This window comes from Arvicola amphibius, chromosome 2, assembly GCF_903992535.2.
Source record: "Arvicola amphibius chromosome 2, mArvAmp1.2, whole genome shotgun sequence".
In the NCBI taxonomy this organism is placed as follows: Eukaryota; Metazoa; Chordata; class Mammalia; order Rodentia; family Cricetidae; genus Arvicola; species Arvicola amphibius.
This window is the reverse complement of record NC_052048.2, coordinates 3,175,611-3,200,123: the sequence shown is the minus strand read 5'-3', so window position 1 is coordinate 3,200,123 and position 24,513 is coordinate 3,175,611. Positions and strand designations below refer to the sequence as shown.

The 24,513-nt window shown below is 49.6% G+C and overlaps 1 protein-coding gene across 1 annotated transcript; it reads left to right on the top strand.

The window, feature by feature from the left end:
• Positions 1-1,680: 1,680 nt before the first annotated feature.
• On the top strand, positions 1,681-19,651 carry Klhl42 (kelch like family member 42). The gene is made up of 3 exons (XM_038318881.1): positions 1,681-2,554; positions 11,183-11,376; positions 16,339-19,651. Exons 1-3 carry the CDS (start codon positions 1,719-1,721, stop codon positions 16,788-16,790), a joined length of 1,482 nt encoding a protein of 493 aa, XP_038174809.1. The 5' UTR covers positions 1,681-1,718; the 3' UTR covers positions 16,791-19,651.
• The last annotated feature ends 4,862 nt before the right edge of the window (positions 19,652-24,513 follow it).

The following is a 24,513-nucleotide window of genomic DNA, read 5'->3' as shown; positions in this document are numbered from 1 at the left end:
GCTACTTTGTAACGAAGGAGTTTATATGTGTTTGTCTTTATGCCCAGCTTTCTAGAACACTCACTGTGTGGTTTACTAAAATTGTTAGATTTTTTTTTTTTACAGATGCCCGGTTTCCAATAATATCATTGTGTTGTCCGGGGCCAAAAACCTTGCTGGGCCGGTGCCCGGCATTGTCAGGGAACAATCCAGATTCCAGTCCCAGCTGATCTCACCGTGCTAAAGTGACTGTGGTTGAATTGCCTCTCTAATGAGAATCATTCTCAAAGGTCGGCTTTTTGGTTTGTTTTTAAAAGGCAAAAGAATACTGGTTAAAGGCGGATCTGTGATCCAGAAACAAAAGCTTCCATTGGTAAAGGTTCTAAAGAACCAGCATGCTCTCCTTTCTCTAAGAGCCTGTCCTTCTGGTGACCCACTGAATCCGCCTCGTTGCTAATGGAGGCACAGACAGATCCAGGTCCAACCTCTTTGAAGTTGTAGCTCCCAGCAGCCACCAACCTAATGTCTAATGGTAGATGTGGCACTTTGCCTTGCCACAGAGACAGCTAAATCCTTGGCCCCTCACCTGAACCCTCCTCATTCCCCAAACACTGAGAGTGACAGATACGGAGTGGAAGCCATCCAGGAAAAGTTCAAGGCCTGTCAATCACAGTGCAGTATCCCAAGTTTCTCAGAAAATCCAAGAAAGTAACAGAGTATATTTCATGTGTTTGTGCCTCTTCCCCCTAGCAAGGCTGAATGAACTCCGCTAGAATGTTCTTTCTCGCTCCTTATCCTTGCTTGTAATCTGCAGAATGCAATGGCTGAAAGCCCCCTCTCCGTGAAGCAGCGGAATGCAATTTAGGGCCCGGTGCCTGCAAGCAAGCACCTACCTCTTCACCACAGCCAGCCCCTAGGACTCAGCCTTCTAACCAAGCAGCCTCCCAGGGGAGATGGGACCAGCGTTCTAACAGCTATGGCTGGAGTGATGGGGGTGGCTGGGCAGGTGCTACCCAGGGTCAGACTTCTGCGCAGAGGTGACAGGCAGAATGTGTCCTATGCCATTACCCTCCTGTCTGTCTGTCTGTCTGTCTGTCTGTCTGTCTGTCTGTCTGTCTGTCTGTCTGCCTGCCTGTCTGCCTGCCTGCCTGCCTGCCTGCCTGCCTGCCTGCCTTGTCCATGGAGTTAATAACTCTTCTAAAACTCCTTTTCTCCAGTAATCCTTCAGTGTATTCTTGAACCACCAAACTGGTCACAGTCCAAACTCTTTAACAGTACTGACTGGTCCCAGAAATCTCACACAGGGACTGCCGAGCTGCGGCAGGAAATCTGTACGAATGACTTGTGCTTAGGGACAGGGCACCGAGAACCCGCGCGTTCGTTTGTTTCCTAACCAGTTTAACAAAAAGTTTAAAGCCGTGCTGGAGGAACGCACAGTGTTGCTGTGGAGGTCGGGAGTTCGGTTCCCGTGTAGGGCGGCTTACAACCGCTCGTCCCTCGGGCTTGCAGGGTCTCCTGCCGCCTTTGGCTTCCCGTCGCCTGCGCTCACGCGCACGAACCCACACAGACACGTCGATAAAAGACACAGAGAGGCCATTTACACGGACGGCGCCTGACGTGCCGGCGGGGCCGAGCCCCAGGCCGCGGCGGCGGAAGGAAGCGCAGGCCCGGCTCGGCGGAGGGTGTGAGCCCGGGGGAGGAGCCTACGCGGCCGGGCGGCTGGGCTCAGCGGCCCAGCCATGTCCGCCGAGGAGATGGTGCAGATCAGCCTGGAAGGCCGTTGTTACCCGGTGAGCAAGAGCAAGCTGATCGAACAGAGCGACTACTTCCGCGCGCTCTACCGCTCCGGCATGCGCGAGGCCGTGCGGCCCGAGGCCGGCCCCGAGGTGCAGCAGCTGCGCGGCCTGAGCGCACCGGGCCTGCGGCTGGTGCTGGACTTCATCAACGCGGGCGGAGCGCGCGAGGGCTGGGGCCTGGCCGAGGACGAGCTGGCCGAGGCCAGCGTGCTGGCCGAGCTGGTGGAGGCCGCGTCCTTCCTGCAGGTCACGGCGCTGCTCCGCCTGCTGCTGTCGCATGTGCGTCTGGGCAACTGCTTGGAGCTGTACCGCCTGGCTCAGGTGTACGGGCTGCCCGACCTGCAGGACGCCTGCCTGCGCTTCATGGCCCTGCGCTTCCACCAGGTGCTGTGCCAGCCGCACTTCCCGCTGCTGCTGTCGCCGCCGCCGGGTCCCGGGGACTGCAGCCTGAAGCAGAGGCTGAGGGAGGACCGCATGCGCGGGACCCCGGTCCTGGTGGCCCTGGGGGACTTCCTCGGGGGACCCCTGGCCCCGCATCCCTACCAGGGGGAACCCCCGTCCATGCTTAGGTACGAGGAGAGCACGGAACGCTGGTTCCCGCTGGCCAACAACCTGCCCCCTGACCTGGTGAACGTCAGGGGCTATGGCTCAGCCATCTTGGACAACTACCTCTTCATCGTGGGCGGGTACAGGATCACCAGCCAGGAGATCTCGGCCGCACACTCCTACAACCCCACCACCAACGAGTGGCTGCAGGTGGCCTCCATGAACCAGAAGCGGTAAGTGCCAGCTTCATTCATTGCCCAGCTGTTTGCTGGCCAGAGGCGGTGGCATCTCGCTGAGTGCTGCTGGCCTCCTCGCGCCTGGCGAAGTTCCCAGAGGGCCCAGGGCTCGCCAGGAAGAAGTCACCTAGCCCAGCCACCGGCCTTCTTACCGGTGCGAGCCTTATGCTTCTCTGTCGCACTGCGCTCGCAGAGGATATTGAAAACGATAACTACTGTTTTTACCGTCTCTTTTCTTTCCTGGCCTTATCCGAATTATATATAATGCCGCTTGGGCAGTAGCTAATGCCGGCTTTGGGAACTTTTGTTGTTGCTGTCAGTGACTTTGCATCCTTCTGCACTTGGGTCGGAATCCGCTATCCCTAGGATGACATTACTATGCGCCACATAGGGTTTCTCTTCTTCTTCCCTTTCATTCTCCCCTCTTTTAGTTCCTCCCTAGACAGCAATCATCTTTGACCCAAAACTTGAGCCCGGAGTGGTCACCTACAGAATGGGTGTGCCCTGGTCCCTCTGTTGAGTCCCTTGCAGTGATGGCACCATCAGAAGGAAGCCTACATACTACCCTCCTGCTTATGTTCGGTGGTTTCCCTTGGTGCGTTCCTCCGGCTAGTCTCGAGCTCCTGGGCTTGCTAGGCCCAGGTGATCCTCCTGCCTTCTAGCCTTCACGGTAAAGGTTTGCACTACCGCAGCCGACTTTCTACAATAAATGATCTCTATGTTATCTATAACTTCAAATGTAATGCCTCTACCATGCCAGTGGTTGTCAGACTGTCATCTAGGGAAGGACAAAAACCAGCCTGTACGTGTTCAGTATACACACTTTGCCCTCTTATTGGTTGAGTCTATGAAGCTGTGGACTCACAGGGCCAGAGGCATGTCTTCTTCCATCCCTCCTTCCCTCCCTCACCTTTCCCTTCCTGTGGAGCCTCTTGCCTTGACCCTGGGTGACTTGGAGAAGGAAAGGTGCAGCTTGGGGCCAGGGTGGGGGGAGAAGTAAGGAGAGGAGTCAGGGGAAGAATATGAGAGCAAAGCAGATAAGAAGAGAAAGGGAGTCAAGACTGCAGGGCCCACGTTGTTTGGGAAGTGAGATCTTGTGCTGCTTACAAGGCTGAAGCAGGTAGGTTCCACATTAAGGACCTTTCTAGGTTACAGGTGAGTTCTGGGCCAGCCTGGATAATGAAACAAAACTCAGAAGAACCGGTATCTCAGTGTGTGCTGGAGCGTTTGACAAGCACTCATGAGGCCTGGATCCAATCACCAGCGTCCCAGAAGTGGAGAGGAAAGTGACCAGGAGAGGACCAGGCCTCTCTCTACCAGGCCACCGCCTGCTGCCATCCAAGTCCCGCTGTGGTCTCTGCCCTGGACTGGAACCGCTTGGGCCCATCACAGGACAAGGGACTCTTAGGTCAGAGGTGAAGAGCACTCGCTGCTCTTGCGTAAGACTGGTGTTCAGTTCCCAGCGCCCACACTGGGTGCTGCAACTGCAGCTGCAGGGTATCTGGGGCACTCACATGCATGTGTGCATACACATACAGGCACGCAAATAAAAATAAAAAATAAATCCTAAAAATCCTGGCAGGCTGAAGCACAAGAAGTAGAGATGAATGTGTCACTCACTCCCTGTCCCGTCCAGAGGTACTAGCTAGGGGTTGGGGGTGGGGGGGTTTGCCCAACCTCCTGTAATATGATACTTACGTCACATCATCCTGGCTTAAGAGGCTGAGGCAGGAAGATCTGTTGTCTAGCCTGAGCTACAGAGACCCTTTCTGAAAACAAACAAAAACAAAATAATAAAGTTTAGCATCAAAAGTTTTATTTCAAAATACTTTTTAAGCACTCTAATTAATCAGCAAAGGTTGTGCTCTAAGATCGAGTGGAAGGTTCTAGGTTCTTTCTTACCTCTTCCCTGCGTGTTTGAGATCGGGTGGACAGTTCTAGGTTCTGTCTTACCTCTCCCCTGTGTGTCTGAGATCGGGTGGAAGGTTCTAGGTTCTTTCTTACCTCTCCCCTGCGTGTCTGAGATCGGGTGGAAGGTTCTAGGTTCTGTCTTACCTCTCCCCTGTGTGTCTGTCTCCAGCTCCATCCACTTGAGCTCAGGATGGTGACCTTGACTCCACAGTGATGACCCCTCACCTGTCTTCTCTTTTTAGCCTGAGATCCTCGGTCCATTTGCCTCAAAGTGTCTTCGTTCTCTTTAAACATGGTCAAGCTGTGTTGCACTCCTGCCTCACAGGGAAGCTAAAGTGAGTTCCTCCGCCTTCAGTGTGGTGCCAGGCACCTGAAGCAGCTCCAGGAAGGGAGGGTTTGTTTTGGCACATGGTTGAGGGCAGGAAGGCGTGGTGGAGAGAGCCTGAGGGAGCAGTCAGGAGTGATGGCTGCTGGTGTCCAGCTTGCTCTCCTTTTTATAGTCTGGACCCCAGATGGTAGAGTAGTGCCACCCACTTTCAGGGTGGGTCTTCTCTTCTCAGTTGATCTAGAACATTCTTTGTGGACCGCCCACCCAGAGCTTCTCTCTGTAGTTGTAGATCCCATCGAGCTGACAATATTAGCCATTGCCACGTGTCCCTTGGTTATTTCATTGTGAGAAATTATATTTCATTCTGAGACAAGGGAAAGTGGCTGTGTGGGGAGGGGTATTATTAGGGATCAAGAATGACGGCCAAGAACACACAGTGGAACAGAGTGGCTCAGCTCATGACAGAGGTGTGTGTGTGTGTGTGTGTGTGTGTGTGTGTGCACGTGCCTAGTCTAGTCACAGTGTCACGTGACTCCATCCATGGCTGATGCACTGATGAGGTCAGAGGCTCCTGGCTCAGCCCTCCCTAAATCTACTTGTGAACAATGGAAGGGGACCAACCATTCAATGCATGAGCCTTTTACCCACTAGGTGCCCAAACCACAATAGTGTCTATACATGCATGTCATAGTTAGGTATTATAAAGGCGTGGATGCTTACATAAATATAGGCATGGCCAGCGTTATCATTTGGGAGCTGTGTGTGTGTGTATTCCTAAGTGAGTGGGGCGTGTATCCGCATATTTTTACTATAAAATTATTAGAGTACTTAATGTTTCTTCTAATTAATGGTTATTGTATATGTATATTTGTAACGATTATATAAACTCTTCTATTATTAATAGAAACTTGGGCTTAAAACCTGATCAGAGAAGTGAGGTCCTCTCTTTCTCCATCCTTGATTCAAACTGGCCACAAATCTCTCTAACTCCTCTCTACTACTTCCTGTGTCTCTCTATATGTCCTGGGTCCTCCAAAACCTCTATGACTGATTCTGGTCAGCTAGCAGCTGTCTCTGCTCTCTGATTCAAGGTAAATTTTATTGTCAGTTGGAAGTGTCAGAGTGTGATCAAAATATCCCATAACAATTTTTGTGCGTGTGTTCACAGATGCGTATCTATTGATATACTTTTTGGTTTGGTTTTCTTTGTTATTTTATTAATTTTTTTGAGACAGGATCTCATGTATCCAAGTGGGCCTTGAGCTCTGTATCTAAGCATGGCCTTGAATTTCTTCACTTCGTGCCTCCACCCCAAGAAGCTGGGATGGGCGGCACACACCAGCACGCTGGGTTGCTGTCTTAGTGTGATTCAACACTGCACGAGTCCTAAAGTGGCAGGGTGAGTGATGTCAGCGAGCAGAAGAATGGGTGGCAGTTCTGGAGGACCTGGTGTCAGGGTGTCACCCACGGGCCGCCTCACCCTGGACCACCCTGGTTATTCCCTAGGAAGTGAGGAGTCAGGGTGACCAGATGTGAGGTAACCGAGTTTCTAAATGTTGGCAATTGACTCTGTCTTAAAAACAAGGGAATCACCAACAATTGGAACGTGGCGCGCAAGCAGAATGCAGCTCAGTGCTGGCCGTGCAAGCGCGCAAGCCCCAGTTCCTAGATCCTGGGTTTGAGTGGCTACATGCAAGAAGCAGTTTTCTCTTTTCAGCTGGGTTTGCCGTGTGTGACTCTTTTATATCCTGTCCGTGGAAGTTTTCTCCAGATCAGAATGTGGCCATACTCCTCGGTACCACATTCTGTCATACGACTTTGCCTTTTTGTGCTGAGATGTGAATCTCTGAGATTTCTTTTCAAGGTTCAGTGCAAAGTTACAGGCTTGAAAATGACTATCAGCCAGTGAGATGATCTCAGTTGCTAAAGGCAAACCTGATGAGCGGAGTTCGGGTCCCGGGACTTCCAATGTGTGCCATGGCCTGTGTACATGTTCACACACACGCACACACACACACACACACACACACACACACACACACACATGTAATTTTTTTTAAAATAAAATGACTGTACAAGTCCAAGCATTTTTTTTATTTTGGAAGCTTTTTTCAGGCATACAACATCGGTTCATTGTCTGAACACAGATTTGACTCTTGACATGTAAAAGCTTGCATGACCACAGAATTGCCTTCCCTCCCCACCTTAATTAGGGGCGGCTTGCAGGACTGGCCACTGACTGCAGCTGGCCTTCGGAAATGTCTTTAAATGTCTAAGATTGTTCCTAGGGTCTCCCTCAGCCCTGGCTTCTGCTCCGAAGGTGGAGCCAGGTGGGTACTGTTTGTGTGAATGCAGCAAGGTCTGAGAGGCCTCACCTGCAGCCAGCTGCTGGCAGAGGAGCCCCAGGGGGGAAACCGGTGAGAGACTCTGTCCTGCTGGAGAGCCCACACAGCTGGACACCAGGGGAGGAGAGAAAGTGGCAGGCTTGTTAACCTTAGCAGCCCGAGTTCTGGCCAGCAGTTGAAACTGCTTTTTGATTTTTGCTTTCTGAGTTTCCCACAGGTGGTTGGAGCCACAATGAACGCTTGTGTTTCCCGCCTTGTCCCATCTCCATCCTGGTCCCCAGCAGAGGCCACTACAGCGGAGGCAGGGAGGGGCAGGAGCGACCGAGGAACTGGATGGGGACATGCACACCATCCAGGCCAGGGAGGAGGGTCGAGTTTCACAGTCACAGAATTGTCTGTAGCAAGCCGCGGTGGCTTTTTGTTTCCAGAACTCTGTTTCTGGGTCAAGTGCTGTCCTCGCTTCGTCGTTAACCCCAGCAGCCCTGTGAGGCTGGTTTTGTTATTGGCCCCACTTCTCCAGGGAGTCTTAACTTGCTTCCACGGGGTCACAGGACTAGACGCTGGGTCATCTCCCTCCTCGTTGTGTTTTCACGGCTGTTGGTTGGTGGCCAGGTGTTTAGCAAAGTTCTCATCACTTAGGTTTTAAGTGTGTGTTTGAGTCAGGGTCTTGCTGTATAGCTCAGCTCGGTCTCTCACTATGTAGCCCAGGCTGGCTTTGAACTCTTAAGATTATCCTGCGTCAGCCCCTATGGAATCATACCTCCTCCCCGCCTCTGCTTTGGAAATTGAACCCAGGGCCTCAGGCGTGCTAAGCCGTGCTCCATTGTCATCAGGCTGTGGCTGCAGTCCTAGAGGGCTTTTTATTTCTTCTCAGTGAAATGAGAATTAAATTGCAGCCATGTCTAATTTTCCCCACTTGCTTTTTATTTATTGCAAACGAGTCATATACAGCTATAAAATGGAGGCTTATTTGGTATGACAGTTAGCATCTTTCTTCCTGAACATTGCGTGTCAGGGGTCTCTATGAAGGGAGAAGAGGTTCAGATGCATTGCACCGTCCTGCTCCTGAGGCGACCAGTGTGAGCCGCTTGCAGACACTGGAAATGAGGTGCTAGGGTGTGCAGAAAGGCTCACAGACTGCAGAGCTCTGGAGGCCGTCTGCGCTGCAGTGAGAAGCCAGCCCTCTCCTCTGGAGTTAAGAAGCTGCAGTCCAGGCTGCAGAGAGGGTTCAGTGGATACGGAGGCTGCTGCTGAGCCTGACGACCTGTGTCCACCCCTGGGATGCATGTGGTTGAAGGAGAGAACCAACGCCTGCAAGTTTTCCTCTGACCTCCATCTGTGCACTGTGGCATGCACACTCCCACATGCAAGGAGAGAGAGAGAGGGAAAGGGAGAGGGAGAGAAACAATAAAGAAATGTAATCAATCAAAAACAGAGGAGCTGAAGCAATGGTTTCGCAGTCAAGGGCACACACTTCTGTTCCAGAGGACCTGAGCTCAGTTCCCAGCACCCTCGTCGGGTGGCTCATGGTCACTGTGGGCACCTGCATTCATCTGCCCACACACACACCCCGCCTCATGTGTATGCAATTAAAAACAAATCTTAAAAAAAAAAAAAAAAAACAAGGCTTAAGACATGAGGAAAATCACCCTCCCCATGCCCCATAGAGCAGCCTATGTGCTTGACTCTACTTCAGAGATGGGGAAACTGAGGCACAGGTCTACTGAGCTTCAGTCCGTGCCCAGGTGGCACGGCTGTTCAGCAGTGGAGGGTAGATTTCCTTGTGCAAGCCCGGAGCTGGAGCCCTCAGCGATTTGCCTCTAAATTTAGCAGTCGGTTTGTTTTCAGGTGGCCAGCCCATCTGCAAGCAAACCCAACATTAATAAACGTTTCTCTTGACGAGAGCTCGCACGTACGGGGTTTGGAGGGATGAAGTTGTTTACTTAGCTGCCTGTCCGATTGGTCTCAGAAAAAAAAAAGGCCCTTACCTGTTTGCTTAAGACAGAGGAGCGTGCTGGATGAAAAACACACGGTGTTTTGATATTACAGGATTTACTATCTGTGTACCTGTGGGAAGTGAAACCGGCCTGAGCCGGTCAGGATTTAGTGCCTGTTTACAAACGTTATTTCCTCTGGTTCACCAGATCTGCACACACAGGGAGGGCATCATGGTTGGACGCTAAGGACCATTGGCAGTGGGGAGAGTAAGCAACATGAATCCAGGACCCCCCAGTTGCTGCCACCAGGGTGAAGTCTATCTGCATGGCTGGCTGGGTTTAACGGCGCTGAGGCTCTAGGTGAAGAACGCTGGGTTTGCCCTCTTGTTTGGAAAACAAAATGGAACCGGTTTTTGTGCATCCAGACACCGTAAAGCTCTGTACTTTCTTTGTGTTCTTGCTGGTGAATGTCATACCTTGCTGTGGCCCTGGACTCGATCTTCCCACGCACACAGCCTGGGTTGTTGCTTTGCCTTTGTGGCTTCTGCCCCATCTTTCCTCCGATGTCCTTCTTCCTGGAGCAGTCCTTATTGGAGTTAGACACAAGGGCCTTGTCCAGCACCCTCATTTCACGTGGCAGAAAGCCTCGAGGTTGTGCCGAGAGCATCTCTTGCTTGCATGTTTAGTCCCTGGGGTGAGATCCCCTCCCGCCTCCGCTACGTTAGAGGTGAGGACCTGAAATGGATGGACTGCCCAGCCTCTGTGCTGTAGCTCTCTGCAGGCTTGTGGACATTCCTCTTGTGTGTCTCTGCAGAGGGGTTGGGCTCCCTCAGAACAAACTGACTTTGTCTTGCTCAGCTAATATTTGAAGCTGACAACAACACATTTGTCGAGATACTTGTTTGTTAACATCTATAAGTAAACTACTGGACCAGAGGATTTTAATTAGTTCAGCTTAGCCCTCCCACTTATATATAGCAGCTGAGTATACAAGCTGCCCTCTGGTGAGGGGGTGGGTCCCTACTGGTGGCTAATGGGTCTTCTTGGCCACCCATTAATGCCCCTGTTGTACCTGGATGGAAGGAGCCATTCTGGGAGGAGAAATCCTAGGGGCAAGTCTGTGAGTCTGTGTTCTCTCTCTCTCTCTCTCTCTCTCTCTCTCTCTAAGATGTATTTTAAAAATATTTAAATGTATGTCTGTATGAATATAATGCCACATGTGTGCAGTGCCTGCAGAGCCCAGAAGAGGGTGTCAGATCCCCGGAGCTGGAGTTACAGGAGGTTGTAAGCTGCCATATGGGTGCTGGAAACTGAACCTGGGTCCTCTGCTAGAGCAGCCAATGCTCTTACCACTGAGTCCAGCCTGTGCTTTCTCTCCTGCTTGTCCCCTGGAATATCATGTCCTAGCCTCTGTAGGTAGTGATCGTCATTGTCCCCCGCCCCGTTCACTTTCTCCCTTCCCCTCCCCCACCTTCAGGCTGGTCTTGGGTATTTCTTCCCCAGCTGGTGGTGCTGTTTGGTGAGGTTGTGGAATGTTTAGAATGTGGGTCTCTCAAGGGGTGGGATTTGAAGGCCACACCAAGCTGCTGCCTGGTTCCTTTCCCCTCTGGTGTAGGAGTTCCTTCTGTTTGTGTGTTGCTTTCATTGGCTGATGACTAAAGAAACTGCTTTGGGCCTGATAGGGCAGAACTTAGGTAGACAGAGAAGACAGAACTGAATGCTGGGAGGAAGAAAGCAGAGTCAGGGAGAAGCCATGGATCCTCCGCCTCAGACAGAACACCAGTTAGAATCTTGTCAGTAAGCCACAGCCAAGTGGCAATACACAGATTAATGGAGATGGGTTAAACTAATATGTAAGAGTTAGCCAATAAGAAGTTAGAGCTAATGGCCAAGCAGTGTTTAAATTAATACAGTTTTTGTGTGGTTATTTTGGGGCTAAGCAAGTTGGGCGGCCGGGACAAACAAGGGGCCCTGCTCATTGTAACAACTGGCGCTTCAACATGGTCAACTAAATCCACATAAAACCTGCGAGGGTCTGCTGGAGAACTTCCTCTCCTCACATCTCGACCAGGGCTGATCTTGTGGGCTTACTTCTTTCTTTCAGCTCTAACTTCAAGCTTGTGGCCGTCAGTTCGAAGCTCTACGCCATCGGCGGGCAGGCGGTGTCCAACGTGGAGTGCTACAATCCTGAGCAGGATGCGTGGAATTTTGTGGCTCCCCTGCCAAATCCTCTGGCTGAGTTCTCTGCCTGCGAGTGCAAGGGGAAGATTTATGTCATTGGCGGCTACACCACCCGAGGTGAGCGGGGGTGGGGGGCACGGGGGAGGGATAGGGGGGTGTCAACTGCTTTTGGGTAAACTTCAGCGGCCCTGGGCAGGGCAAGGTGAGGGGGGCGGCCCAGGCAGGGCAAGACTGGCCAGAAGAAGCTGTGTGTCTGAGTTTGATTTTGCGCACCAAATGCGTAGACTCACCATTCCTAAGGAAGCCAGTACGATGACAGCATGAGTTAGCGAGCAAGGACCTTCCAGGGCCTTCTGTGTGCCTGGTCATTGTTCAAATGGAAGAGAGGAAGTATGAAGGATTGTGAATATTCCTTGTGCTTATGGAAACCCAGCCTTGCGGTCAGCACCTGGAACCTGATGTTGGAGGTTCGGGTCACAGCTTTGCTTGGGAGAGAAGCATAAACGAAGTACCTCTTCTCCCCTCAGAGTTGGGCCCACCCACCAATGCGATGCCAGAGCTGAGTTGAGGCTTTGCTTTACCAGACAGGCCCTGTTCCTTTGTCATGGGGTGGGAGGACGTGAACACAGAGAGCTCCCTAGACCAGATGGTAGTGCCCGTGTGGTGTGTTCCGTGATCTTTTCTCTCCGTGGTAGGCATGAAGGCGAGGTGTCCCTGGACTCGGGGAGTTGCTGGTGTCGTGGTCAGCTCATGAGTCACTGGCGTGTGATGTGTGATGGTCAGGGAAAAGTCATTTATGGTGTGATGGGGCAGACGGAGCTTTCCAGCCCTCACTGATGAGACTCTGGGGCTACAAGTGGAACTTTGTAAATGACAGACACTAGCATAGTATTTAAATAGGTGACCCAGAACTGGGCTTGATGGTGCAGCCCTGTAATCCTAGCACTGGGGAGGCAGAGGCAGGGGGATCAAGACTTTAAGGTGTGTGGGAGAGAGTAGACCGTGTCTCTCGGGGAGGATAGAGAACACTCCCTCACTTCTTTAACTCCCTGTCTGGTGGCTTCACCACGCGTCTCTGCCTGTCTTCATGTGACTTCTCCAAGAGTCTCTGTCTCTAATAAGGATTCTTGCACCTGGGTTAGTAATCCAGCGCCATCTCTGTTTAATATCTTTACTTATATGACTACAGAGCTGTTTTTCAAATTTTTTTTTTCTCACTGGTTGGTGCTGAGGTTGAGGAGGTGAGCCTGCCTTTGGGGAATTCCCCCACTCCCCTCTGTAGGTGGCCGGTGTATGTGTGCATCTGAGGAGAGGCAGAAGCAGAGGGATGTGTGTGCTGGAAGCCCTGAGTTCTTCCTCAGATGCTGCCACTTCCCGGTGACCGCCATGAAGATAGGAGGCTTAGTTAGCATTTTCTCAGTGGAGAAAAGAGAATTTGCCTTTGCTAATAGTCTTCCTCTGGGGCACAGGGCACAGCCATCAACTGACTTCACGTGTTGAGACAGCCCTAGCCTCTGCCATGCCTGAATGCTTCATCTGTCTCTGGTTTTCTAGTGAAGTAGCTAGCTGGGCTGTCTACCTACAGACATTTCTCCTTTCTTTTAGGTGGTGTGGTTTGTGTTGGTATAGAGTGTTGTAGCTCAATCCTTCTGTCTGAGCCTCGGGTGCTAGGTTACATGCATGAGCCTCTGACTCCTTCCGATGGAGAGAGAATGCACCGTGGCTGATACGGAACCCGTGTGCCTCAGCTTCTCCCCCACACAGAAGCTGCCACGTCCTACTGGGGACACCATCCTTCTGGTAGATTTCCTGGCTTTTCCATGACCTTGGCTGAGCAAATGGGCTGTAGTTTCGACCTGGAAAACCCTTCTTGTGTGTTTTGAGCTTCAGAAGCCACCACTAGTGTGCCTTCCTCACTTGGGCCACCCAGGATGATGTCCGTCCTGGATTCCCTGTGCCAGAGACCATGATGGGCGGTCAGGCGGTGAGGCTGGATGGGTGTTTGTGTTCCAAGCGAGAGGGCTGGGCACTGCTGTCCTCTCTAGCCCTTCTCTGTCCGGCTTTTCCAGCACTTCCTGGTGGTTCCCATTTCAATCGGGTCTGCCTAATTGTTAAGAAAAAGACCAACAAAACAGAACAACCAAGAAGAAAAAAGAACCAGGACTTGAGTTGGAATCTCATCCTGTTGACTTCTTAAAAGAGACTTAAAATTCAGTAAATGACGGCTCATAACTTTTTGTTTGTTTTTGAGACAGGATTTCTCTGTTATGTAGCCCTGGCTGCCCTGGAACTGGATAGATGGCCTAGTCTGGCCATGGACTCATCCAGACCCGCCTGCCTCTGCGGGGATTGAGGGCGTGTACTGCCACACCTGGCTCTTTATTGACTTTTATAGTAGAGTTGATTATTTTGGTTCTTACCAGGCAGTAGAGAAATGGAGGTGCACGGTGTGGACCCCCATCCTTGTTATCTTGTCACTTGGGAGGCTGAGGCAGGAGAATTGCTACAACTTTGAGGCAGTCCTGCGGTACGTAGTGAGTTCCAGGTCAGCTGAGCGCAGCTAGAGAATGAGGCCTCTTCTCAACAGACAGCAGAGATCCAATAGGAAGCCGTAGCAACCCTAAAGGGCAGAGGGATCCATGCTAGATGTAAAGACCAAAAGATTATCCCGCCAAGTCAGACCACGTTGTAGTGGCTTGGGCCAGTGCTGTGTGGAGGGAGCTCGCAGAACACCCAGGAAGGCCTGCAGGCTGTCTGTTGGAATGAGGAGAAACTTCCAGATGACTCAGGCAGGTGTCCTTGGTAGATTAACAGTTCCTTGTCTGGCCCCTAGAGTGTTGTTACCTGGCCTGTAGAGACACGTGGACCTGTGTGAGGACCAGAAAGGCAGTTTAGGGGTGGAAAGCCTGTGGGCATGGGGACCCGCATTCACTAAGGACCTGGTTTCTCTGTGCCCTGCTCGCTGGGAACCAGATTTGGCTCTGGAGCTTTTCTGTCTGTCTGTGCCACCTCTGCCCGCTCTGTCTTTCTGAGATAAGGTCTCACTGTGCAGCCAAGGGCTGGTCTCAAGTTTGTAGTCCTCCTGCCTCAGCCCCTGAGTGTCATGGTTACAGGTGTGTACCATCTTGCTAGACCTGACTGTGGAGCTCTTACTGGTAGCTGCAGGTGAGGTGGGAGTGGGATGGGATGGGTGGTGTTCACCTTTGCTGTAGGCAGGCCATTGCTATGGGCGGGTCTGTTGCTATGGAAGAGTCTGTTGCTATGGGTGGGTCCATTGCTGTGGGAGGGTCCATGGTTGCTATGGGTGGGTCAGTTGCTATGGGCGGGTCTGTTGCTATGGGTGGGTCCATTGCTGTGGGAGGGTCAGTTGCTATGGGCGGGTCTGTTGCTGTGGAAGAGTCTATTGCTATGGGTGGGTCCACTGCTGTGGGAGGGTCATTTGCTATGGGCAGGTCTGTTGCTATGAAAGAGTCTGTTGCTATGGGTGGGTCTGTTGCTATGGAAGAGTCTGTTGCTATGGGAAGATAACAACCATTCGGTTATGTGCTGGTCCATTGCTGGGTGCCTGTGCTTGGCTGGCTCCCAACTTGAGCTGTTTTCTGATAATTTTTGTTGTTTAACAATAACTTTCTTTGCTGGGCTTAATCCCAGCACTCGAAGGCAGAGACAGGTGGATCTCTGTGAGTCTGAGGCCAGTCTGAGCTAGTCTAGGACAGCCAGGACTGTTACACAGAGAAACCATCTCTCAAAAAAACAACAGCAACAAAACAAAAACAAATTTAAAAACTTCATTTTTAATTGCTAATATTTTCCTTTCCTTGCTGTAGCTAAGACCATTTATGCTTTCCTAGAGAAGAAAATATTTTAAAAAATCAGTTTAAAAAGAGCAAAGCGAAGCCCTGCATTTTGAATCTCACAGCGTGATTTTCTGTTTTTCTTACTTTGCAGTGTTGGGGACATCGCCAGGGTTGGGAACCTCATGCACACTAGCAAGCACCCTATATTCTTGGCTTTCTTTTTCCATTTACTCACTAAGTTTCCAGGGCTAGCCTTGAACTCACTCTGTGTCTTGAAATCCTCTTGCCTCAGCCTCCTAAGTAGCTGGTATGACAGGCAGGAGACGAGGCCGTTGGCGTGTCTCTGGGGCTGCACTGGGAAGCAGGTCTGTGAGTCTACCGCTGTGGTGGGCAGGAGCTGAGAGAGACTTCTGTGTCTCCTGACGGGAAAGCCTGCTCTGCTGGCTTCAAAGACAGACCCTGCTGGGGCTGGGCCTGCCTTCCGTGTAGTCTGGCATTCTTAACTGTCCATGAGAGTCGCGACTGTTGAACTCTATGCTGACCTTGTGGCTTAGCCGGTTGCCAGGTGGGGCAGGCTGCACAGGCCAGATGGCAGAGAACGGCGCTCTACGAGGCATTATTCTAGGGTTTCCAGCTCTTTCTCCAGAGGCAGGCAGTGGATCCTGTTTGTTGACACCTGTCTAGGGCTAACTGGATGTCTGGGTTGACATACCATCATTCTGCCAAGGACTACGTTTTGCAGTGTGGGCTTTGTATTTTGTGTCAGGCAGCATAGGTCTCTAGAGTTCTGATGGCCTGGGCTGCTCCTTAAAGCATAGGATTTGCTACAGTGGTGAGCCGGTGCCCTGAGATGGGCTACAACCAGGGCTTGCTGAGGTTAACTCTTCCCTCAGAGGAGCCGCGGCCCAGCTCTGAGACCTACAGCACCTCCCTGGAGCCGTCCGTCTACAACAGCATCCACAAGTTGCCCTTAAGTCAAAGCTGCGCTTTCTAAGCTGCCCTCAAACTCATGGCGCTCCTGTCTAGCTCTCCTAGTGCTGGGATTGTAGGCAGTGAGCCCCTATGCCTGGCTTCTGGCTTCGTGGTTCTGAGGGCCTCCTAAGAAGGGAGAATCCAGAAGACCCCTCCCCCTTCTGCTTGAATAACCATTTCTCTAACCCCCGCCTTTCTGACTGAGCTTCAGCTGCCTATGGCCACATGGTGTGTGTGGTGAAGCTGGGTCCCCCTGCCCGGGTGGCGCACATCCCGGCCGTTTGTCATCTGGCCTCCTTCTGTGTTTCAGATCGGAACATAAACATCCTGCAGTACTGCCCCTCCTCTGACCTCTGGACACTCTTTGAGACCTGCGACGTCCACATCCGCAAGCAGCAGATGGTGTCCGTGGAGGAGACCATCTACATGGTGGGTGGGTGTCTCCACGAGCTGGGGCCCAACCGCAGGAGCAGCCAGAGTGAGGACATGCTCACCGTGCAGTCCTACAACACGGTCACCCGGCAGTGGCTCTACCTGAAAGAGAACACGTCCAAGTCGGGCCTGAACTTGACCTGTGCCCTGCACAACGACGGCATCTACATCATGAGCAGGGATGTCACCCTGTCCACCAGCTTGGAGCACCGGGTGTTTCTCAAGTACAACATCTTCGCTGACAGCTGGGAGGCCTTCCGGCGGTTCCCAGCCTTTGGGCATAACTTGCTGATTTCCTCTCTCTATCTACCCAACAAAACAGAGACCTGAGTGATTTAACAGTATTAGAAGAACGATCTGGTTCAAGAGGGGAGGAGAGGAACCCTCTGACATTCTGATTCCCGAAGGGCACAGCAGACTAACATAGGCCATGTATGTCAGAGGCTTGGCTGGCTGTAAATAAGCTAACTTGAGAACTTGGGGGAAGGACACCAACTTTATCCCTTCTAGGCTGTTTTACACGTCATGGGAACAAATGTCATAAGTATTCTTCCAAACCTAACAGTCTTGGGCCAACGACCAAAACTCAGCATTAGAAAGTAGACAGCCAGGGTCTGCCCCGCAAGGGCTGAGGCAGTATCTGACACAATAGAGTATTTAGATGGCTTTTTTTTCTGTGTTCCCCCCTCTGGGGGTGGAACCCAGGGCCTCATGTTAGTCCCGTAAAGATGACTTTAAAAAAAAATGCTATTTCTTTAGGTTACCTGAGATGTCAGGAGTAGGGGATTTTCCTCTTTCATGTTCAAGTTTTTTTTTTGTTTGTTTGGTTTTTTTTTTTGACAAGCGTTAGGAACCACCTCCTCACCCCTCCCATCTCTTGTCGCCCAGCTTCTCTGGCCAGGCGCCTTATTGTATATGTGTTTCAGGGACCCTACAGGTGTGTCCAGCCTTTTGACATTTAGGAATTGCATTACCATTTATAAAGTTTGTGTACAATTGAGTTACCTTTAAAAAAAAAAAACCTTAATGTTTTAAGTAAGGTCCTGATGTTGAGTTAGCTAGAGTTATAGCTATCCTCAGGGGCCCACAAGTTGTGACTGCCTTGCGTGCGGCAATGGTAGAGCCAGACCGCAGAGAATCCGCACACGCAGCTGGTCCCTCCACACACTTGGATGAGCACACACTAGCTACTTCTCCAGTCTGTCTGCAGTTGAGAAGGCTGCACAAGCAGGCTGGTCAGCCTCTTCGGCTGTGTGTGGCAAATGCAGGCCTGTGTGGGCCACGGACCCTGCGTTGTGAGGTCTTTGTTTTTAGAAGATTGCTCTTAACATTTTATAAATGGAGCCTTAAATGAGGGAGTGCCGCATAAGGGAAACACGCCTTTATGAGTTATTTTTATTGAATGTATTGACTTAGATCTTGTTTCAAGATTTAAAATTTAAAAACAAACAGACAACTTTTGCACATCTGGATGCGGATTCCCGCATAGGGGCAGATGTGCGGTCACCGTGTGCCTTTAAAGGCAAGGTGGCTGTAGCTCATTTACGTTAGAAAGCAGGGGTGAGACTCCGTCCAGACACGGAATGGCCTCTGCTGGCATGTCTGAAGTGAGGTGCTGGCTCATGGCTCTCATGCCGACAGCTGTGAGCAATAGCTCTAGAGATTTCACCGAGGCGGTTCACGACGGATAAAGGGATCTGCCAGTCATGGGTCCGTGTTTCTTAAAAAAAACTTAAGAGCCCACTTAGCATGCATGAGAGCCCCTAGGTTTAATCTCTAGCACTTACAGCAACAAGCCCTCACTTACAGGAATTTCAATTGAAGAGCATTTGCTATGACCAGCCGCTCTCTTGTAGTAGAGTCGGCTAACTGAGCCAGCAGTGGGCGGCGGGCAGTGCCCTGTCAGTGACAGCCACCTTACCCAGTTAAGAAAGCTCCGTAGAAAAGCTAAAACTACAGGCAGATTCATTGCTCCCGGCTGCTCTCCCAGTGGCTGGTCACGCTGAGGGGGATGACAACCCCCACCCCAAGTATCTTCAGGGTTTCTTTACAGCCATGCTTCTAATATACCCAGAGAGCCTACTTATAAAACTCCTATTTGCACAGCTATTTAAAAATTCTGTGTTCGAGGCCAGCCTGGTCTACAGAATTCTAGGATAGCCAAGACTACACAAAGAAACCCCATATCGAAAAACAAAACAAAACAAAAACATCCGTTAGTGTTTATTTGGGACTTGGTGACAGATCTCAGGGTCTTTTCACCAAATCTACCAGTAGCTGTCTAGTCTGTAACCTGCTTATAATGCTGTTGGAAGCTTGCAGGCCATTGCCTTATAGCCCAGGATAACCCCAAAGTCAGGATTCTCAGCTCGGCCTCCCCACTGCTGGGACTGTAGGCCTCGTGCAACCCTGCCTTTCTTTCTTTTTCCATTATTTTTTAAAAATTGTTTATGCTGGGTTCTTTTCAAAAAAAACAAAAACTCCGAACTGAAATTGCCACCAAAAAGTGGTACTTATATCATAGATTTAATTTATATTTTGCTATATAACTGAGTTTCGGGGAGTCTACGATATTACTACTGCACCTTAGAATCTAATTTATGTTCACCACTGTGAGTCTCCACGTCTTCACTGTATGCAGCCCAACCCCATATTCGGAGATGATGGGAGCTGAGTTAGCGTTGGGCAAAGATGGGCAGTTAAAGATACATCATTGTGTCTGCCAGTCAACCAGTTCTCTTCCCGAGCGCCTTCTTTTGGGCGTATTTCCTAATGCCAGCAACTTGGACCAAATGGAGGTGTGCCACTGTCATCTGCCAAGCTTGTAGCAACCCGGCTTGGAAGGTTGCCCTTGTACAGTCGGTGGGTATGAGGATCCAGATGCACAGACTCCCAACAGAATTTTGTTATTCTTGCTGCCAACCGTGCTTAGGGAAGGACTGGGTGGCTGTCATGGCATCCGTCTGCCTGCGCCCTTCACCCATGCGGGCGTTTTGAGAGCTAGAGCTTCCTTCTGCTGGTACCAGTTGAAAGCTTCAGCCAAATGACTGTGTCTTTGAAACCCTTCCCGCCTTCAGGCAGCTCCTTAGATGATCCTGTCTTTTTATTTTCTTTCCATTCTCTATTGCCTTACCCACCCCCAGATGTTTCTGAGGGGTTCTGACTCCCACTGTGTGGCAGAAAGTGTCTGAGTCCAGTGCGGGGGCGGGGGGGGGGGGGTAGGGCGGGGGGTTGGTAGGAGAGCCCTGACTTCGGTGCTCTGATTCAAGAGGCTTCTCAGTACCCTGGAAAGGTTCTGAGATGATAGTGTGAGAACCCTTAACTTCTTCAGTCTGCTCGAAAATGTAGCATCAAAGAATCTGGAAGGCTGGGGATGTCGGCCAGAAACAAAAGGCTTAAGACGAAGCGTGAAACCAAAGAAGACTTTGACCATGGTGTTTTCTGTTTTGTTTCTAAAACCAAGAACCTGAGAAATTCCAAAGGCCTTAGGTTTTTATTCAAGCCGAGGGAGGGAGGGCATACTGCAGACAGAGGTAAATGTGTCCTGTGCTAAAGTTGTCTAGGGGTGCCATCTGCAGATTCCGGGGTAACATTCAAGCCTGTATGGCCAAAGAGGTAAATGGAGGCGGGGCTCTGATGTCTTTGTCAACCCGTGTTTAGTGAGTACGGCTTAGCGGCTTAGCGCTGCTGACCCAAGGGTCTGCTAAGGGCTTGTTGTAGACCAGGAGTGGGGAATATGAGGTGTGTGCCCCTTGCTCTCTGCCAGTGTTTGCTCTCAGAAGACCTGATGGTCAGCACTAGCTACCAGACATCCCTGCCATCCCGCCAGAGTGGAGCGAGTACCAGTTCCCACCCCTGCAGCAGAGACAGTGGCTGGGCATGAAGGGAGCCGTGATTTCTGGAAGCAGTGAGCTGTGTCAGCTCCATCCCCTGGTGACCAGAGACACTTGAATGTCAGGGCAAGACAGTGCTGAGCCCGGGACACCGACGGAGCTGTCACTCTCATTTCAACTAGGGTGTCGTCAAAGATGCCCGCTTTAGTCGGGCACACGGGGCCCTGTCTGGCGGCGTCTCGCATCTTGGCCCAATCTTCCCACTGCCTCGTGATTTAGTAATAATCCTGGGAGCTGGTTTGTCCATAAATCTGAACACGTCCTATGTTTCGGTTTTTTTACTATACGCTTTTTAAAAAAAGTTAACTACTTTTTTATAAACCTTGCACTTCACAGTTTGTGAAACACAAACCTGTTTGTTTAGAGTCCACTCTGCACTGTAGCCCCACAGATGGTTCCAGTGAAGGGAGGCCGCTGGGTAAGGGTTTGGTGTGAGCAAGCTCAGCGCTGGTACCTTTGGGCCCGTGCCTTTAAAACATTCCTGTGGAAGGCCTCAGTGACACCCCCTCAGACACGCTGTGCGCTGATTGATTGAGTTTGCCTTGCTGTGATCACCCAGTGCTCTCCCACCCGATCTCCTTGTATGTGTTTGCTCTTCACTTTCTTCTGTTAGTTTGGGAACACAACAGGAAATACGTAGCCACACTGCCAGCTTGACACAGCCATGTTCACCCATTCCTACAGGAAGCTTGTGAAACGTCCAAGAAGATCCATTCCCAAGAGCCCGGGGTGCTTAGCGTTTCCGTAGGGCTGGTTGGTGCTTAACGTAGTTTGTCACTGGCAGAGCAAAGGAAAATGTGCGTTCTGTGTCACTTCATGGTGGGCATTTCACTGCCCCTCCAGTGTTTCTTTCCTAGTTGTCTTTTTTTTTTTTTTTTTTTTTTAATGGAAAAGGATAATCTTCAAGTTATGTTCTGTTATGACCGACACTTACTTTGTTTGAAAGGTTATACTGAGTCCATAGTTTGGAGTGTGGAATGAACACACACGTCAACATTGTCACAAAACCACAATGATTGTGTGTCTCACACCTGTGAACCACAACGCTGCATTCATTTTGTTTCTATGGAAGGGAATGTCTTAGAATAAAACAGTTCTCGATCAGCTTTTGATGTGTGGTAGATTCTGTTTTCAGCTGTGTGTGTATCCAGTGCTGCGCAGAGCTGGGGAGAGGAGTCCCGGATGAATTGGGAGGTTTGTGGAGTCCTGGCTGGTATGCTCAGTTAGGGGAGTGAACCCAGCAGGAGGGTGAACCACGCTGGGCAGTGGGGGGAACCAGAGGGGTGAGAGAGTTGTGCAACCAGGCCTGGCTTATTAGTAACTGATTCTAGAAAAGATTTTATTTTTAATTATGTGTGTATGTGACGAGGTGTTGTGAGGAGGCCACTTGTCGTTTCCCAGCCCTTCTCAGCCCTGAAATAATCACACAGAAACTATATTAATTAAATCATTGCTTGGCCCATTAGCTCTAGCTTCTTATTGGCTAACTCTTATATATTAATTTAAACTATAATCTATATATCACCATGTGGCTATGGCTTACCAGGTAAAGTTATGTCCAGCTCCTGCGGGGCTTCACGGCTTCTCTCTCTGACTCTGTCTCCTTTTTTCCCAGCATTCAGTTTAGTTTTTCCCTGCCTACCTAAGTTCTGCCCTATAAAAAGGCCAAGGCAGTTTTTTTTTTATTCACCAATGCTATTCACAGCATACAGAGTGGAATCCCATATCACCTCCCCTTTTCTGTTTAAATAAAAAGGAAGGTTTTAACTTTAACATAGTAAAATTACATAAAATAGTTATCAAGCAAGAATTACAGTTACAATATTTTTCTCTACTTATCAAATCTAAGGAAAACTATAAATTTGTCAACTCTACCAAAGACTCTAGAAGGATATAATATTACCTAAGTAAGCAAGAATTGCATTATAAGCAATTTCCAAATCTCTAGAATTGACAGAGACATCTCGCTGCCTGGACAGTCACCCAAAGTTCTTCTGTAAATATGGGGCATCCATCTTCAGCCTACAGGCCCACAGTATCCAGCAGACTTTTCCATGAAGCAGGAAGTGTGAAGATCTATGTTCTGCCTTGTATTGGCAAAGTTCATCAGTTGCTTTCTTCTGTGTCCTGCAGAATGTCTTTCAGATTCTTTCATGAAGCAGGAACCCCAAAGGATCATCTCACCTTTAGGCAAGTTCAGCCTACATGTCCAGTTCACCAAGCAGTCCAGGCAAGTGCAGTTTCTTGACCAAGTGGCTAACCAACTCCATAAAGAGCCTCTTTAATGCCCATCTTCTTCCTCTTCGATGCCCATCTTCCTCTTGACAGCGGCTCCATGGCTTCTCCTCAACTCGGCCTCCTTTTTTGCAGCATCCAGTTTAGTTTTCCCTGGATACCTAAGTTCTGCCTTGCTATAGGTGTGAAGCAGTTTCTTTTTCTTTTTAAAAAACTTTATTTTTTATGTGCATTGGTGTGAAGGTGTCAGATCTCCTGCAACTGGATCTTCAGACAGTTGTGAGCTGCCATGTGGGTGCTGGGAATTGAACCGGGGTCCTCTGGAAGAGCAGTCAGTGCTCTTAACTACTGAGCCATCTCTCCAGCCCCCTGAAGCAGTTTCTTTATTCATTAATGGTAATCACAGCATACAGAGGAAAATCCCACATCAATACATAACTGAAATATATCTCTATATATCTAGAAAACCTAACATGATTACAAGCTTGGCTATTATAGATGATTATCTATTAACCTATATTTCTTAATTATATATTATATTTTTAAATGAGCTGCACAAACACAATACCTTAATCAAGAGCAGAAGTAAACATATAGCAAAATTGACCTTAAATTTGTATCAATAAACCAAGGCCCATACCAGTGCAAACTATCCATCTTTATAGCATGTCCCCCTTTAAGTATAAACAAACATTTATAAACAATATTTGGAAATATGGGCATAGTTTTCTAGACTACTTCCTGCTGATTAGGGGCACTGTTAACCAGGTCTTTCATGGTGTATCCTGTGTGCTAGGTTCATCTCAGTCAGCATTTGGGTGAAGTATATTTTGAGAAGTGTTCAAGGCAACCTTTCAGGGGTTTTGGTCCATCAAACCACATTAGTATGGAATTAATCCACAGGTTTTCACCCTCTGTGGAAACAAAAGAAGAACTTCTGTTCCAAAGCAACATATCCTTAGACTCAAATTCTGAAATCAAGAAACCTTTAAAGTATATATGTTGGTTTAGCTTAGCAGTCCCCAAAATCAAATGTCTCTTCAGTCAAAAAAATTCAAAGAAAACCCAATAGTATACATAATCCAGACTTTCTGTGTATACTAGGTCTTTACATGGCTTTTCTTACTCTATTACTTTTTAATATTTATTTACTCCTTTAATCTATGATTATACTCTGTCTCTTTAACGACTTTATCTTTTTTTCCCTTAAAACCATTTACTTCTTTTTATAACTCTCTATACTCTTTTTCTTCTCTCTCCCAAGCCTATGTACATTTATCTAACACTGTAACCCATTTAGAGGTCTTTTCCACCTGAATTTGTCTTTACTGTATATCTGTAATTATTTTCTGACCAGAAGTGCTTCTTAAAATGCTAAGCCCTTCTTATGAACTTAAGAGGCACCATTGCTAGGGGAAATATGGCACTGCCTGCTTGGCCCACCCAGTCAGACATGGCGGAGGAGGTCCATTAACTTCCTCTGAGCCACACACACGGTCCCAGTTACAAGTATGCAGCGGGTCTATGTTGAGCCATTAAGCAGTTTGTAACACGCTGCTTACAAACCCCATTTAAATGTTCTGCCTCCTAAAAGAGCAAGAGGTTGTGCTGACAGTATGGCCCAGAAAGTCCGCATTTCAAAAGTAGTATGCCTTTTTTTATGCTACCGCTGAGTCAGGAAAACCTCTCTTAAAGGAGCCATGCATGCCTCTGCTTGCTTCTAGCAAACAGAGCCCACTCAAGAAAAATGCCACTATCAAACCATGCTTAACTCTGTTCTTTTGTGTCTAGGATCTCCTTTTGTGAGGTTCTGATCCACGTTGAGCACCAATTTGTTGTAAGGAGGCCGCTTGTTGGTTCCCAGCTCAGCCCCGAAATAATCACACAGAAACTATATTAATTAAATGATTGCTTGGCCCATTAGC